At 28.1% G+C, this 19,214-nt stretch overlaps 2 protein-coding genes across 2 annotated transcripts in view; both read right to left on the bottom strand.

The window, feature by feature from the left end:
• Positions 1–6,211: 6,211 nt before the first annotated feature.
• Positions 6,212–10,104, bottom strand: LOC100206478 (elongator complex protein 3). Its single transcript, XM_065807951.1, has 7 exons — positions 9,772–10,104; positions 9,322–9,680; positions 8,692–8,853; positions 8,188–8,599; positions 7,615–7,717; positions 7,262–7,452; positions 6,212–6,444 (listed from the first exon to the last, which is right to left on the bottom strand). Exons 1-7 carry the CDS (start codon positions 10,033–10,035, stop codon positions 6,286–6,288), a joined length of 1,650 nt encoding a protein of 549 aa, XP_065664023.1. The 5' UTR covers positions 10,036–10,104; the 3' UTR covers positions 6,212–6,285.
• Positions 10,105–11,103: 999 nt separating this feature from the next.
• LOC100202881 (glycolipid transfer protein) overlaps positions 11,104–19,214 on the bottom strand; it is a 13,891-nt gene continuing 5,780 nt past the window's right edge. The window contains exons 3-5 of the mRNA XM_065807952.1: positions 17,220–17,350; positions 17,012–17,144; positions 11,104–11,459 (exon numbers count right to left, since the gene is read on the bottom strand). Coding sequence (XP_065664024.1) covers positions 11,283–11,459; positions 17,012–17,144; positions 17,220–17,350 — 441 coding nt within the window. The 3' untranslated portion in view covers positions 11,104–11,282. The remainder of the gene's footprint in view (positions 11,460–17,011; positions 17,145–17,219; positions 17,351–19,214) is intronic.

Consider the following 19,214-nt stretch of genomic DNA (forward strand, 5'->3'; position numbering starts at 1 on the left):
ACATTGTCAAGCCAATAAGGTTTTGTTTAGATAGATTACGTGACATCAACTTCTGTGATAACTCTAGTCCTTTAATCCAACCATCTCTTCTATTTTCTGTAAAAACATTTTCGCATGCCTAGGTAACTTTTTTTACACATCTTTCGACAGCTTGAGTGTGGCAACACCAGTTTGGTACAATCATTGGTTTGAATAAATACTCTTTGATGTCTTTAGTTGTCATGCAACAAGTCAAAGGTGGTTCAAAAGCTTCATTCCAATCAATAAGATCCTTGAGACAAGTTGCCTTAGTATTGATATCTGGTGTCCTTCTTGGTCTAACAGATAGATCTCCTAGTTGTTCATTTTCATCACCTTCTCCTCTTATTTCTAGAATTTTGAGTACACTGAAACTTCTATCCTCTTTATTTTCAGAACAAAGCATAGTTTGAAGAATAGATTCAGAGAAGGCATACCAAGCAGATCGCTTAATAGTTGGAATGACAATATTCTGAATATCGAGTGACTGGTGTTGAAGCAACTTAAGCTGGTAAAGAACATGTTTTGGTCCTTCTGTCCAACTATGTTTAACTTTGATGTTAAACCAGACAGGAAAGTACACTCCCACAATGAACTCGACTAGTTTAAGAAGTTTTTGGGCTGCATCGCCTTGAAGACCATGATGAGATACCCAAATTCTACATATTCTATTGGCTGTTGTTAGCCATCTGGCCATGTTAACAGGGCCAATTTCAAGAAGTCCTAGTTGCTGAGGAACGTGACCACTGCGTATAGCGTTAACTATTTGATAGCCGTAATACTGATCTGTAGAAAGGTCTTTAACCACATCATTACTTAAGTTAATTAGAGGCTCACCAGTTTCAACTTTACTAAAAAAAGGGTTAATTTCAAGATTGGTTGCTTCATCAAGTAAGCTTCCAATGGGTCCACTCCATTTTTTACCACTTTTAGATTCTCCATCTAACAATTTAATTAGGCGTTTGAGTGGTAATTCATTGGTGTGTAGAGCACATACAATCCAATTTAACTTTCGCCCTAATTTTAGCTCCATAAAGTGCATTACTCCTCCATCACAACCAGTGTTTACATTGGTAGAGTCTCCACCAATTGCTTTTAAGTGTACATTAATGTTCCTCATTGCAGTATACTCAATAATCTTATCTGCTATAATTTCAGCGTGGTTCTTTTTTGCTTCTTTAGCTGGAGTGAAATGAAATAAATACTTACCATCACCAGAACAAATAGTGTAATGTTCTTCTTTAACTTTAGCCGGATACTGTCTGTCTGATCCATCTACAGTTAAAAATACTTTAGTAAGATCTTTTCGTCCATCAAAAAATATGCAGTCAATAATCTCTTTATTGCAATAATCATCAAACTGAATAGCAACTTCATTCATTACTTTATCCCTAGCTCTCCGAACTTTACTGTGATCTATTATTAATCTAGTGTCACTTTGGGATACAAGTCCTCCATCTACCCATGCTGCAGTAGCTATGACTGCAGTTGCTCTTAAACCAACACCATATCGAATACTGGCTAATGCAATATTAGAGATATCTTCATAATTTCTAGATTTTTTTAAATATTTTGTTTGCAACTTTGTACTTTTTTGAACCTTTTGGACTCCATCAAATCAGCAGGTCCAAGTTGATATGAACTAAAAGATCCAATCTTTTCTCGTTGGGCTAAAAAAAAGGTAGCAACATTTTGCTTACAACTAGACAAATTAAAATAAAATTTTCTTTTTAAAATAATCAAAGAGATCAGTAAAATATTATTAAATTTGATTTTCAGCTTTATTAACACTTTTATAATGATTGTCGTATGGTCACTCATACCTTTTATATAAACCAGTTCAATAATTGGTATTTTTATCTCCCTAGGACAGATACAGGTAATGTGGGCACCAAATTTACAGTCAGGAGGACAGCATTGCTCAGAACAAAGAACTATTTTACAGTTACACGCCACCAAGTCAAACAGTTTGACAATAATGAAATTAAACTTTTGTTTTATAACTTTACTTGCTTTGTTTTGAGAAATTAGACTAGCTTTGTTCCATGCGTCTATAAGTCTTGTTACCAAATTATGCTTTAAACAAGTTACGGGAGGCACAAATAAAACACTGGCCATTTGCCATTTTTCTGAAAGTTTATTATAAATATCCTGGATCAACTCAGAATTGCTATAGTTTCTTCTGTTTAGTTTACTTGTTTCTCTTAAAAAAATACCATATCTTAGGACATCTCTCATTGTTGGCAGTTCAGCTGTTGGCAACTCTTTTCCAGATCCCAAATATTGACGTAGACAAGAACCATTTTTCCATCTTGTTCCAGTAGCCATTTTAATTTTAATATTATTTTTTATCTAGTAACTTTTAAAATTAGAAAGACATAAATATATATTATAAATATATATATAAATATATATATATATATATATATATATATATATATATATATATATATATATATATATATATATATATATATATATATATATATATATATATAATTTGCATAACAAATATTAAAGCAAAATACTTTTGAATAAAGTTTTGTGTGTAGCCATTCATCAAATAGAATGTATAAGTTAAATACATACAAAACTTTGCAAAAATACTAATTTTTAAGTATTTTGTGAACCAAAATTTCTGAAACAGTATAACTATTAAACGAATTTTGTTTATCCTGCTATAATTTCTTTTGATAAGGTTGTTGTAAAGCAGATATAATACTAAAATATTGAAATTAACCCTGAAAATATGAAAATATCAAAAATTTACAATTTTTGGCAATTTTCAAGGCAGTTCCCTGGTAGCTTAAACTCATTTAAATTCAAATTTTTTGATAGTTTTGAATTTAATATGTTAAACCTCACCCTTTTCTTAAAAATGCCACTGATAAGTATGAATTTTTAAATTTTGACCATAGTATGACACACCCTATTGTCGACGCAATGCTCTTTTCATGTTCCTTTAACAACTTTTCTGTTTCTTGCAGTATACATATTTTTTGTTCCTCCAATTCTTGATAATTAGCTTTTCTATATTTTTAAACAAATTTTCATATTTCTAAAATATTTTATAATTTAACACGCTATAGAAAAAACGCGTCTGCTCGTTTCAACACGCTGCTTTCGTGGCTTGCTCGCAAAGTTTTCGTATATTTTGAGATAATTTGTATAGCAACGGTTGCTAAGTGACAATTTTTTAGAAGGACTTTTTGTAATTTGAACTAATTTATTAAACGAATATATTTAGCCTGATCACTATAATAACTAAATTATAAGATTTTTTCAATAATTAGAATTTTTTTATTTTTATCTTTATTTGCATTTTTGAAAATTTGAAAAATTTACTTTTCTGCTCATAGTTTCCCAAAATTTTAAAGATGCTGTTGACAAAACGCTTTGAAATTTTTCCAAAAGTTTAAGAATGGGTATGGCTACAATGAACCTCAATCAAACATTTAAATCTAGTAGAAATTCTTTTTTGATCAATTTTGAGGCAAAAAAAGGTGTATGTTGTCGTAGATCCATTATAACTAGGTGTAGAATTAATATCCAACTTTGGTTTTAGGTTCAGATTGTTATTTGTCTTTTTATTAATACACCCTGAAAATTTCAGTTCAAAAAGTTGCGGAGAATTTTAGGAGACAGATCCGGTCCTTTTTTGTCTTTTATCTCATAAATTTCGCGCATGCGCAAAAAGTTCAATAATTTTTTTACTTTATTCTTAGCCTTTAATTAATATATTAATATTGCTTAAAAAGCTCGAACGCTATGGAATCAATAACAATATGCTAAAATGATTTCATAGTTATTTATCAAATAGAATTAATTTTTTACCTCTAATGATGACCTTCAAAGTTACTATGTTGAAATAACCTGTGGTGTTCTAAATTTTATAAAAAAGAAGAAAAAAACAGAATTGAAGCAATAACAAGTGGCACAATCCTTTTCTAAGATCATCAAGCCAATAATGACAAACCTCTAATTGTTGGGTAAGTTTAACAGTAGCAATCATTAAAACTTCAAAAAAGCTGAACACTATGTCGTTCATCGATAGTTTGGTAAGGGTAAGGGCAGTTTGTTTGGTTTAGTTTGTTCCCTTTTCAAAGTTCGGGTTTGGTTCGGTTTGGTAACAAGTAGAGTACGGGTTCGGTTCAGTTCAGTTATATGTAAGGTTCTAGTTCTGTTTGTTCGGTTCGCTTCTTATCTCTACTTTGTACACCGTTAGTAAGTTAGCATGACACAATGGATTAAATTTTTTGCTCTTAACAAAAATTTTTAAAGCTTAAAAATCAGAGTAAGAAAAATTGAAAGAAACACTTGGTATTTTCAGCTACCGACATCTCTAGACACAACTTCCACTTTTAAAATATTATAGACATAGTACAATGACTATATTATCTTAATACCAAGTAAATATTTCTTTCGATGTTTCTTACTCTAATTTTCAAGAGTTTTTGCTCTGATTTACAATATACACGTTTATAAGTGTATATATTTGTTGTATACAATGTAAATCATAAGACATATATCATGCAAACCGACCTGCTACGTATATTTAATTGTATTTATTAAAGGTATATGGTTGCAAACTAAGATAGTTTCCAAGTAATATCAATTGGTTAAAAAACTTTTGAAAACCGTTTTATAAATATAAAAAACAAAAAGATAAGATGAAATTCTGAAAAAATGAAACTACTTGGAGTATCTATAGATAAGGATTTAAAGTTTAGTGAAAACATAAAATTATTATAGCCTAAAGCCGCATAGTATACTAGCTGTAATTGTTTTGTACTCGTAAAATAATTTTTTTAATAACTTAAAGTGCAATTTATTTATTTCTTGCTTTTATTTTTTTAATGCTGTTCATTATTTTGGTTGTTTTGGTATAAGTTTGACTAAAGATTCATTTATAAAGTTTATAAAAAGCTTTATGTTTAGCGAAACACATCACAGCCGGTACAACTATGTAAAAAGTTTTATTTTAGAGGGTTTTCAGAACTGTTGCGTTCTGAAAACCCTCTATAACATAAAGAATAACACTTGTTAAGAAAAGCGTTTCAATTAAATGAAATTAGCAATTTCTATTTATCAAAACACCAGTTCGGATATTAATGGTTTTACTGTTACGGAAACGTAGTGTAAGTTTTTGTAACGAATGTGAAACCAGTAATAAAACCACGTTACAATTCTTTTTTTTAAACTTCATAATACATGTGCTGAAATTGAGTAAAACTCCATGTGACAAATAACATGACAAATATGGGCTTTAATTCTGAAAATGAAACTAGTTGTGCCCGCTAGGTATAGATTAAAAAACTTTCGAATGCTAATTTTCTGTTTACAAACAAATTATAAGTGAACTTATAATTTATTTTATTAGTTATATTATTCAACATATAGGTTTATTAAATAAAAAAGAAACACTCCATTTTTTATGGAAGTTATTTAGGATGCATTTCCTCTTCATTTAAATAAGTATATCATAAACTTTTAGAGAGACAAAGTGAATCAACTTGAAGAAACTGAGATTTAATGAACTTCAGGAGTTTCATAAGTGCTGTTTTATATTGGCTAATGAGATGTTATGAAAATATTACTGTAATGACATGATAGAAGAATAAAATCAATAAATCATATTTGCAAGTGGAAAGATTCTTAGATTAATAATAAACACCAATCGAGTAAACCCAAAAAAAATTCAGTACTGTACACACTTTTAAATATGTTCCAAACAATCAGATCACTGAAAAAATGTTTAAGATATACATTACCGAATAATAATGATCCTGTCGTGGTCTGTTTGATATTATTTTGATACGTGCACAACGAGTATAAGAGCGGCAATATCTTGAAGAAATCACTTTTTTTTTTTTATTACAGAACAAGTTTATATGCTATGCTGATTTAAAAACTTTAGATTTATTTGTTAATAGCCGTTGTGGAATTAAAAAATCGCCCAGCGGTTAGTTTTGTTTAACAAAATTACCCCTTGAAAAGGCATAAAACCCGAACTTTTTTTTGGAAAAAATATCCTAAAACATTAAATTTTTAGTTGAGCGCAATTCATTAAAAAGCCAAAATTATCGCGAATGCTCACTATGTGCGGGCGCTTTTGTAGTGCGAGAATTTAAATTATAAATGCTTAAATAAAGATAATAATAAAAAAAGTAAAACAAAGCAAAATAAAACAAAATGATCACCAAAATATTATCGTGCAGCAATAAGAATCGATGAAAAACTATATAAAAAAAGTTGAAAACTAAGCAATTATGTTAATAGTTTAGACATATAGGGACCATCAAGAGAATAACCGAGCTTTCGGTAGTAATCGCGAGTTCCAACACCTGATATCACAACTATTTTGTTAGAAAAATGTTCTTCTTTAGCAATACGAGCAGCTTCTTCCATTAGTAAAGTTCCAAAACCCTAAAGACAAAATATAATAATAAGTATAAAACAGTTTTCGATAGGTCGGGCGAATAAAAAAAAGCAATTGCTTTTACTCATTAATTGGTCAGCTTTACGTGAATATTACGTGAATTACGTGAACTTTAGGAGTTTTGCTCAAACTTTTATTCACATAAAGTTAAGCAATTTACTTAGTAATTGCCCAGCTTTACGCGAATAAAACCTTGAGGCAAATTCCTCTAGTTTTTATTCATGTAAATCTCACCAATTACTGAGTAAAAGCAACTGCTTTTTTATATTCACCCGGCCTTTACGAGGCTCAGCTTTACGAAGAATAAAAACTTGAGCAATTTTGCTCAAACTTTTATTCACTTCTGTGGGACCGGGTAAAAAGTTTAAATTAATGATGAAAAATAAAAACAATTAAAATGAGTAAAATCGCCTAACTCTCACTAAAAACATTTTCATCTGACAAAATCGGGCACAACCAAGTAATAATTTTTGATAAAATCTTTTACACGGTTGCTTCAAACTTACTTCGTATTCATTAGATATTTAAGCTTAAATGCTAGGAATTTTATTTCCAATAAACTTTGGTTAATGATGGAGCTAAAGAACAGATGTGGTCTTGAGGGAGGAGGGGGTAGATAATGACATTGACGTTGCTTAAGCGCTAGAAATTTAGATATGATTAAAACATGCTAAAAGGATAGTAAAAATGTTTAAAATGCACTAAAGTTCGAGATATCAAGAGTCACAGCCTCCTCCCTCCCCCTACGAAAACCAAGAATTAAAAAATGCTACATTTTTGAGAGGTATGTTATCATCAAATTACCTGGTGCTGAAACTTTGTTGGATCCCGAGCGTTGACTGGTACAACACTTCCATAGACATGAAGTTCGCGTACTATTGAGCATCCACCTTTAAGCTCAGGTCGAAACACATCGTCAGAACATTTTCGCAGGCGTAGTAATCCGACTAAAATATCTTGATCCGGATCTTCGTAAGATAAAAATGTTTCCCAACCTGAAACATAATCTCGATGAGAAACTGCAGAACAACAATGTCTACTCACCCTCCATATTATTTCTCTAGTCCTATAACATTATCAAAATCAACTAATACCACATTAAAAATTTACAATTTATTTTAAGACAACTTCAATTTCTAATATCAAAAATATTATACCTTGATTTGCAACATAATCCCTACGAATAAGTTCAATTTCGTAAGGTCGAATATTTTTATGAATTGCTTGTATACCAACTTCCCTCGTACGAACATCTCGACACTAAACATAATATAAACCAATCAAATTTGTGTCAGATTAAAAAATAACAATAATCATACTGAACCCAGGCTTTTTATAAAATATCATATTTAATTTTATAAAACTATTTTAATCATTGGCATTGTAATAACCTTAAATTATTAAATTTATAAAGCCAACTTGCAACCATCTACTAAAAAGTTAAGACGGCTCCATATTTCAGCAAAATAACAACCCAAAACATATCGCTAAGAAAATGATGTTATACTTTGATGCAAATAACCTTTATTTTTTTGGAATGGCCATCTCAAAGTTGGGTCTTGAATCCAATAGAAAATTTGTGGTATATTTTGGAGAAAAAACTGTATATATATATATATATATATATATATATATATATATATATATATATATATATATATATATATATATATATATATATAAATATATATATAATATTACTTTCGTAAATATATAACTTTTGAAACTACCTCAGTCCCAAAATCTTTCATTCTTGCAAGTGCTAATTCTCTTAAATTTCCATGCTCTACACCAGATGTTACAAGTGGCATAGGTATATCACGCTGGACTCGGTAAACACGTGTCCAAGGGGGTACAAGAGCAAGTATACGAGCAATTAAGTCAACAAGAGCACCAGGAGGATAGCTTTTATATCGGCCAGTCTTCCAAAGCTCATACAAACCTGTTCCACGAATTACTAAAGTTGGATATATTTTTAACCCATCTGCTCTAAACGCAGGGTTTTCAAAGAATTCAACAAACTGCTCAATATCTCGTTCCATATCAACATTAGGTAAATCTGGCATCATGTGAGCAATTACTTTGTAACCCGAATCTTTACCCAATTGAAATGACTCACATACAGCTTTGACTGTGTGGCCTCTAAAACAATCATAAAGATTGTTAAATTAGTTGTTACCTCAAAAGACTAACTACTGTTAATACCAAAAATACAAACTTAATAAAATTATTACCTATTAGTATCTCGTGCAACATCTTCATATACACTTTGAACTCCTATTTCCAACCTAGTGCAGCCGTATAACAACATGGAACTGATGTGTCGTTTCAGACAGTAGTCAGGGCGTGTCTCAATTGTAATACCGATACACTTGGTTTTGCTTTTTTCAGAATATCTAAAATTAATCAGCTCAATAATTTTTGTTACACTAACTGGCAACATGAAAACATTCTGGGATTTTTAAAAAATTCTGGGATATTATAATTATATTGATTGTAATGTATATTATAATTATAATATACATTACAACACATAGTAAATTATTTAAATATCATAAAAAATATTCATTAATAATTAGTGATTAGTATTATTAATTATTTAAGTCTATTCATTCATTTATTTATTTAATTTCTGTAATCATCAAATACTAAAAAATTTCTGTTTAGCTGTAGCAATACTTAAAGCACTTCTACTAAAATATATATATACAACATAACACTCAAAATTACAACATATACAACATAACATATACAACATAACAACATATACAACATAACAACATATACAACATAACAATCATAATTTATTTAAAAATAATATAGTAACTAGTTAAAGCAACAAAAACAAATACATTTTTTCTCACCGCACTGCTTCTTCGACACTGTTACTTGTGTGACCTGAAAGGGCATCGTGCAAATTGCGAATGAAATAATCTCTGTACTCCTCATCCAATGCCATAAATGTCCCCCCCATGACAATAAACTCTACTTTATCCACACTGTGACCAAGTGATTTTAATTGTTCAATTCGATGTCGTGTTTGCAAGAAAGGATTATAACGAGCACGTATTGCACGCATTGAAGTTGGTTCATACCCAGTGTAGGATTGTGTTGAGTATTCAAAATCAGAATCTGGTCCTCCAGGACAGTAAACACAAATGTTTCCTGTCATACTGATATGAGGACAACGATGAGGTTTACACATAACTGCAACTACAGCAATCTATCAAACATAGAAAGTTGTTATTTTTAGAAACATCTTCCAAAAATAAATAAATGACAGTATAAGCACTTACTTCAAAAAAAAAACTTACCCCAGAAGCTGTGCGAACAGGTTTTGCTTTGAGTTTTGGTAAAAGTAACTTTTTATGCTGAGCTGGAACAGCTGCAATTATATCAACTAGGCGAGGCTGAGTAGACAACCCATATTTAGAAGATATACTACTCTTTAACTTATTTAAATCAACAACTTTTTTACTTTCTTGTGCAGCTAGCAGTTCACTGATTATATCAGTAACAGTAAATGCCATCAGCTCGGAGTTAGAAAAACTGGAATACTCCTTGTTTTTTTGTTTCATTTTTTCGTTTGTTAGTTGTTACTTTATTTTTTTGTTTGTTATTACTTTAAGAAAAAATAAAAAAATAAACATAAATTAACAATAGTAGTATTAAAATACTATTAAAAATATTGAATCATTTATCTTATTAAAAGAATCCCGACACATTTTTTTAGATTTAAAAACTTCACTCAACTGCCAGCTTTAATAAAATTAAAAAAGGTTTTAACTAATTAAGAGGTTCAAGATTCAAATTTACCCTATGCCTCCAGAAAAACAGTGCTCAACCTATTTCTCCACACAGCAGCGCTTAACAAGGTTTTTTTCATGAACCTTGTTAAACAATTTATTCAAGAAACCTTGTTAAATAAGGTTTTATTCACGAACCTTGTTATGCAAAGTTCCACAGTTTAAGGTTGACAGAGAGTTTTAAACTAAATGAAAATAAAAAATAGGAAGAAGACTTCTTGACTGTAGTGGTCTATTCTGAAGCTTTGGGGAAGAAAATTTTATGAAAAAAAAAAATTCAAACTCACTCGGTTACTAGTTTAAAGGCAATTTAGTGTAAACAAACTATTTAAATCATATTTGACTAAAAATTTAAACTTATTTCTAGTTAATCAAAAATCCTGTCTTCTGATTGTCTGAAAGTTTGGATATTACAAGCATACAAATGTATATAAAAAACACAACAAAATTATAGAGAATGTAGTGCTTATAACATGAATAAACAATTCTATGAGATTTACAATGTTATATTAAAACTCAAGTGCATAATTATACATTACAAGTGTAACATAGATATACATTATTATGTATAATGTAGCATAATTATACATTATTGTATATATTGCAGCATAATTATGCATCATTATACATAATATAGCATAATTATAGTAGTACATACAATAGTACATTGCTATAGTAGCATAATAAGTGTTGATATTATGTAATTAAACCAATTATGAAAAATGTATATCGTACTACAATAATTTATACCATATTCAAATAATTTATACCAGGATTACAAAACTAAATATAACATCAAAAAATATGTTTCAAAAATAAGATAATTTCATAAAAAAAAAATTTTCTACTTTTTTTTCTTTCATTTAATAAAAACAATAAATATGATTATAAATAAGTTCTTTTAGAAATCATGATAATCAACACCAAACACAAATATCCTAGCAACACCATGATAATCAACACCAAACACAAGGCACAAATATCCTAACAACATCATGACCTAGTATAACAACACTGTTTCATACTTTACTTTGTACATCTTGACCAGATTCTGTATAAAAAGCATTCAGATTGTCAATGTTTTGTGCCATTAGATTTAGTGCAACAGCCATATCTTTCAAAATTTCTTCTTCACTACAGTCTTCACCAAGAGCTTTAATAAAATCCTTTCTGTATGGAACTGCTTTCATTGCCAACTATTTGAAATAAAAAAATACTCAGATAAATAAAGGATATTTAGCACTACAACTCAGATAAATAAACGATCCTCTGGCAATGCAAAAAATTACCCACTTGACTATTTCAATGCAATCAAATGCTGTTATTTAATCATATTTTTAAAAAACTTAAAAAAACTAATATGGACATAATACCATCATATTTGTCCTTAAAAAAAATTTGGAAATAAAATAAAATAGAACTTAATCATTTTGATTACCTAACACACAATTTCAATATTGTTATTGATATTGACTATCAAAAAATATAAAAACTGATGATGCTAACTAGTCACAGTTCATCACTGTATGTGTGTATATATACATACATACAAACTGAGGGCAGATAAAAGGCTTTCTCCTCCTTAAAATTGAAATCTTCCTGAAAAGTTTCTGGATCCCTCGCTGAAGCACACATATGTAAGATAAAGGCACAACAGGTATTACAACTAGGAATAAAAACCCACTCAATAAAAGCCACTAAAACTGAAGCAGTCTTGTTTTTTTGAGAATTTTTATAAGTTTATAAACTATTATAACCAATATTTCTGAAAACTATTATAGTAATATTTCTGAAAAATATTATTATTAGTGTCTTTTGAGGACACTAATCTAATAACTTTCTAATAAATACCTTTTGAAGACACTAATCTAATAACTTTCTAATAAATATCTTTTGAAGACACTAATCTAATAACTTTCTAATTAATATCTTTTGAAAACACCAATCTAATAACTTTCTAATTAATATCTTTAAATATCTATAAAGGAAATAGCGTATAACTGTGAAAATCAATTTTTTTGATTTTTAATGCAAAACTTATTTTAACCCAAAAAGTGAGGATTGGTCATGTATGCAAGATAATAAATAAGTGTTATAGCATCATTACATCTCTTGTTGGTAATGCTGTGTGGTAATGATTTGTTCAAGGTTGTTCAGAAGTGGGAGCCACAACTCAACACATTCTGACAAAAAAACTGTAATAAAAACTTTAATTTTAAAAAGTTGAATACTTTGAGTTGGGTTTGAAGACTGTTAGCTTCTCTAAATATTGCTCAATTTTTAATAATTTTTCAGATTTTGTATATCATGATTATTTACAACTTCTATATAAATTGGGTCGTTTTTTATGTATATTTCTATACAGTCAATTTAGGAGTTCCATTGGGTATTGTTTGGTAACAGATGCTTCCTTTCTTATGCAACCATTACTTGAAAGAAAAATAGTTAATCTTAAACTTTAACATCTTTTTTATACTTGAGGTTCACTAATCTGCAAATACAAAATAATATTTACATGTGGTTGATGTGTATTGCAAAAATATTTCGGCCACATGTTTAATGACATCTGGGTGTGTTACTTTCATTTCTAAAAGATTTAAATAAAGAACACCCATATGTTCAAAAATTTTGAGAAATACTTCTTTGATTAAATCATTCACTTTTTTTCATCTTATTTTCATTATCTATTACTGCAGCAAATACTTCTTTGCTGAATGTTTCCTTAAGATCTTTAATTACATTACAAAAGAGTTTGGTACAATACTTGGCTATTTTTTAATTTGATGTACAATCAGTTATGCATAAAAGTTTAGATTTAAGTTTGTTATATGCACTGTGAGTAATAATTGAATCATTAATAACACTACTCTAACCATCTTGCATAATTGTTATTGTTTTCTCTTCTTGGGTAAGCTGATCCATCATTTTGTTGTTTACTTCATTGTAATCTTTTTCTAAGAGCTCTCTGTTGCTTTTTGCATGTTGTTGGTAAACTGATAGAACTAACAGATGCCAAAGAATTTGTTCCAGCTTGAGATGATGGTCCAGCTATCAGAGCAGATATAGAATACATTATCACAAATTTTATTCAAATATTTTGACAGATTGAGATTGTCATCTTCTGTATGCTTGTGTAAAATCTCAAATTTCTTTTGGCATGATTTATCTTGTTGCTAAGTAAAGTATGAGAATAGTTGCAAGAAACCTTTGTACTGTTTCTAACTTTAGTTACTTTCTCCTATTCTCCTTCTATTTCCTGCTTTCTATAGGCATATTTAAAAAATATTATTTTTAAATCTAAAATAAATCTACCCATACAGTTTCAACTTTTTTTTCTATTACAGTTACAAATTATTTTTTTAAATCTTTTTGAAAATAATTTGAAAAATTCTCGTTATAAACTATTAAATAATTATAAATTAAATATTTTAAATAAAGTTAAAGTAAATAATAAAATTTTTTAATTTATTAAAATATATATATATATATATATATATATATATATATATATATATATATATATAATATATTAATATAAATATATTTAAACAAAAAAAAAAAAGTTTTTAGATACAGATGCAAAATAAAACCCCAAAACTCAAAAAACCCCATTAGGCCAGTTTTTTTTTAAAAAAAAAACAAGGTTTGTGTCAACACTGACTACAACAAGTGTTGAGTGTCAACACTGACTACAACAAGTATTGAGTGTCAACACTGACTACAACAAGTGTTGACACAACAACACTAACTACAACAAGTGTTGAGTGCAAATCAACATTTTTATTGCAACTCTAAAAAATTAAAAAAAAAATCGCTTTAGTAAAAATCAAGATTTTTTTCCTACAAAAATCCTGCAACCATGATCCCTGCGCAGTTAAATTGTATTAATAATGAACAGATATGAACTTGTTTATGTTTTGGTAATCAAAAAATTCTAATTGCAAGTTAATTGACCATCATAAGCAACTTAGAATAACAACAATACCATATTGGAACCTATTAATGCTTCTAAATTGAGTATTGAAAGATAATTAGCAATTAAATTATTAATAGTCATTTTAACTATAACTCAATTAATTGGTTTCAAAGTAACTGATAGAACATCTTAACCTTAACCTACTGATATGTCATTAGTCTACTTAATCTACTGATATGTCATTACTCAATATTTTTAAAGTGTCTTGAGAATTGCTTCATATATCAATGCATGAGTGATCCAACTTACCAAATAGCAAACTATGTATCAAAATTTTTTTTTTGAATTTTCTAAATACTAATAATACAAATTTAGTTCTGTTGTTATCTTTAATAGGTGATGCAAAAAAGATCATCACTTATTAAAATCCAAATATATATAAGAAAAATCTAGTTAGTGTAATGAATGTAAGAAGCCTAAAACATATTATAAAAGTAATTACAAGTTATTTTCTAAGTATATTGATGACATTGACTGGTTTAAGAAATTTTAACAATTAACAAAGGAATAATTTCTGTTTCATTATAATTGTGTCACAAAAATATTCCAAGAATTAAAAATCCAAAACTAATTTAAAAAAGAACAAGTGGATACTGCTTCAAAAGTCAAAATCAAAACCAAAAATAGAGCATGGGTTTCAAATAAACCAACTAATAGGAAACATAAACCAAATAAAATTCTACATAATCATTTAAATATTAAATGCAACAGTGATGCAACTTGTTTCTCCTATATATACATATACATATACAATATGGTTCTTCACTCATTTTATTAATATTTGTAGACACTTACCCAAGAAAAATAACTTATAAATGTTGTTTGTACGCCAGTGTCAAAAAAAAAATCTCACCTAATTCTTCCAAGGTTGAGTTAAAACTATTTTAAAATGATATAAATAACTTAATGAATGATCAGATGAATAAAAACTAATTTTGAGAACTATAAACTAATATATTTTGGTCTAAGTAGTAAAAAATATTCTTATTTCATAAAAAAATAATGGTAAACTAAAAGAAATAAAAAAAACCTACTTTCAAAAGAAGTTAGGTATTTATATATCCAATTATTTGATATAGGAAAGACAAGTAAAGAATGATACCAAAAAAAAAAAAAAGAAATATTATGCTTGTAATATTAAATAACATTGTAAGATTAAACAACACTCAACAGAATTTTAGAAGTGTTCATGTTAATTAGATGTTAATACAAGTTGTACAAAAACCTTGAATCTATGGATATGAATAAAGTTCAAATACAAATACATTCGATTAATACAGCTTCCAATGCTAGAGGTTGCAAACATCATATTACATCTGAATTCGTTAAGTTTGTTAAAGTAGATTCACTTCTTTACGATTACGATTGTTTTTGGATGGAATTATTCACCAGAGTAGTAGTAATTTACAAGGGTAGTGGAGTCTAGATTAGTCAATCAACTTCAAATCTAACCTTAAACTGATTTACAAATTATATTAAACAAGAAAAATAAATTATTCTTAAATTTCTAGACAACCATTGTAGTGGGTCATAAATATTGTGTTTTATCTTATTCAAGCATTTTAATTATTATTATTATATATTACAGGAATAAATGTGGTCAAATAGCAGTTAAAGAAATTAATTATGGGTTGCTAAGATACCTGGAACTTAATAACCAACATAAAAAATAAGTTGTGTGTGTGGTCATATCAATATATAATTTTCAACTGATCTATAGCAGATTTATTGTTTTTAACTAAATGTAGTCTAGGTTACAACTAGTAACCTAGACACACACAACTTATTTTACATGTTGGTTAATAACCAACATAAAAAATAAGTTGTGTGTGTGGTCATATCAACATAAAATTTTCAACTGATCTATAGCAGATTTATTGTTTTTAACTGAATGTAGTCTTGGTTACAACTATATTAAGAATGTCTTTAAAGCTTGCAACAGTTAATTTTGCATAGTTATAAAGAACTTTATTTTACTTAGTTACCAACTTAACTAAAAAACTAATAATGTAATTATTAATTTCGACTGCAATTTATAATAATGACAGTGATATGCCATTCTTCAACTTTAAATTTTACAGCGGAAAATTTCAAAATCTTTTAAAAAAAGTTGAAAAAAGTTGAAAAAACAATTCTAAAACATGTCCACACTCACACAATTACAATTCAACCTTATACTAATAATGCAAGCTTTTATAGTGTCAAGAAGCTAAAAAAATAATAATAATAACACCATTAATTTTAAAATTCTAAAAAGTTTAACAGATATCAGGGATGTGGAGTCTCAAAAGGACTCTGGATTTAAATCTCAATTTTTTCCTGGTCTCTGATGTCCAGCTCTAAAAATGTTGAGTGATCTGGAATGAGAAAAAAATTCATTAGATTTAATGACTTAAAACTTATTGTTTTAACCCTGGTGTCCTGGAGTCCTTGCAGCCATTATACATAAGAACTCCGGGTTCAAATATTGATTGTTCCTCTAACCTAAAATTCTTTTTTTTTTTTTTCAAAAGTAGTACATAAGCTTTTTTACATTTTTGTAGCTCCTGAATATCAAAAACCAGGAAGAAAAAATCTTTTTTGATTTAAAATCTGAAATCCTTTTTAAGACTCTGGATCCCTGAAAGACATTTTTAAAAATTTTTTTATTCTGTATTATTTCTAATATTTTATTTAAATAAAAAATAATCATATAAATTGAATGTGAAAACGTTAAACTAGCTTTAAAACTTACATTAAAAGAAAATTTTAAAAATACACTTTAAAACTTACATTAAAAATAGATTGAACCATCCATCCATGGTATGCTTTCAATGAACTTTCATATGCTTTTTTGGCACAAACTACCAAGTCCTGTTCACCTGTTAAAACCTCTTGTAAAAACACACGAATGAAAGATAATGCTCTGCAAATTATTACAAACAAAAATATAAATTTTTATTTTAAGAAATTTCTGAAAAGAAAAACATTTAGATCAAACCTTTTTAACCACAACAGAGCATCTGTGGCAGAGTTTTTTGCTTTTGTTGAGTTTGCTTCTATCTCACTTTTTACAATATCTTGAAGAGTTTCAAATTTTTTTGGCGATACTTCATACTTATTGGTCAACTTCTAAAATAAAATAATTTTTATTATTATTTTTATTAAATTTTTTTAAAAATGAACCATTTTCTTTGGTTTTGTGTTTTAGTTTTATCATCTGTGTTTTTGTTTAAGTTTAGTTGATTATATTATAAAATCAGTGCTGGATTACCCAATAGGCCTAATTAGTTCATGATCTGGGGCCCCTATTATTTAGGGGCTTCTAAAAAGTAGATATTTTTAAATTGGAAAAAATTTAAATTCCAATTTTTTAATTCGATTAGTTTCCTTAATATCTTATTTTATTGTGAATTAATCAAAAATGCAATTTAAACATTTATATCTATTATTATACTTCATAATTGCATTTCAAAAAACATTTCTGTACAAGGTAATTCGGCAGCTAAAAGGCCTAAAAAAAGTATAATTTATAAGCATTTGTGCTCTGTAGTTGCGAGCATATTCATGAAAAGCAAATATTTTTCAGCATTCCATGCATCAATTCAACTATTATCTCTCTCCTACAAACTTTAATAACAAGTTTAAAATAAATATAAATTAAAACTATTATCTTGAACAACAAATAAAAAATGTCTCAAAAATTTTATAAATACATGATATATAGCATTGCATATAGAGGTTCAAAAATACCTAATAAAGCGGATTCAAAGGTATGGCAAGGTCATTAAGTTTATTTAAGTTTCTAGCAAAAAAAAAAAAAATTTTAAAACTTGATAAATGTTTGTACCTAAGTTACTACTCAGAAGTCATTTTATTGTCTTTTTTTTCTTCTTTATTTGATTTCTTTATTTGATTTGTTTATCACCACTTTTTATACAAGTATTTTTATGCAAATAATAAGTTTTTAACATTTACTATACTTTGTAGAAAAAGCTTTATATAAAAAGATGGCTCTATAAAAAGATTTTGTTGATGTACTGTCACCTTAATTTTCTTTGATCCCTCTCTGTTTAATTCTTTATTTAATAAAAATCATTAAAAAAAAAGTTTATTTTTATAAATTAAAAAAAATAATAATTATATTTTACATACAAAAACAGTGCTTAGTGACAAGTTTATACTGTCTTCTTTGTTCTACAGACATTTTTTTTTCTTTCTGCTGTATATATATCTTAACTTTTACTTTATAAACAGCAAAATAATCATATTAATAATTACATATAATTTAGGGTTTTTGTTGTTGTTGGGCTCCAATCATCACAATCTTTTACAAAGCATCATTATATGACATAAGCATTTACAATACAGAATTCAGAACGCATTATAGTTCAGTGAGCACATTTTTAGGGAAAAGAGCAAATGGTGAAAGGTTTTTACAAGAACGGATCATTTATACCCCAATAAGTGGTTGCATGTCTTTGCAAACTTTTTGTGTTTAAAGAAAAGTCAAACAAACTTACTAGCTATGGATTTAATAATCAGAAGAATATTTTTTGATTATATCATCATGGAAATGGATCTCTTTACTGAGAATGCAAGCTGATATATATTCAGAGTAAAAAAAGTTTTCAAAAACCTGAAATAATCTGAGAAAAAGTGCAATCTCTAGTTATGAGATTTAGCATTATTCTCTATTTTAGTGTTTTAACTCAACAATTTAACTTTCATTTAAGCTCACATCGACCAACTTAGTATAGTTGTTTAATACATTTAACTGACGGAAAGCCAGTAGAATGATTTTTAACATTTTTAATTATGAAAAGTCACATCGGTGTAGTCATTGCAGAAAAGGTTTTAAAACTTTTAGGGGTGAGACTTGTCACTAAAATTTTAAAAATTGAAGAGGTCAGCCTTATGACAATGCTGCAAATATGTCTGGAGTAAATACTGAGGGATGCAAATGATAATATAAAATTTCAATAAGCGTGCAGTA

This window comes from Hydra vulgaris, chromosome 10 (genome assembly GCF_038396675.1).
Source record: "Hydra vulgaris chromosome 10, alternate assembly HydraT2T_AEP".
NCBI lineage: Eukaryota > Metazoa > Cnidaria > Hydrozoa > Anthoathecata > Hydridae > Hydra > Hydra vulgaris.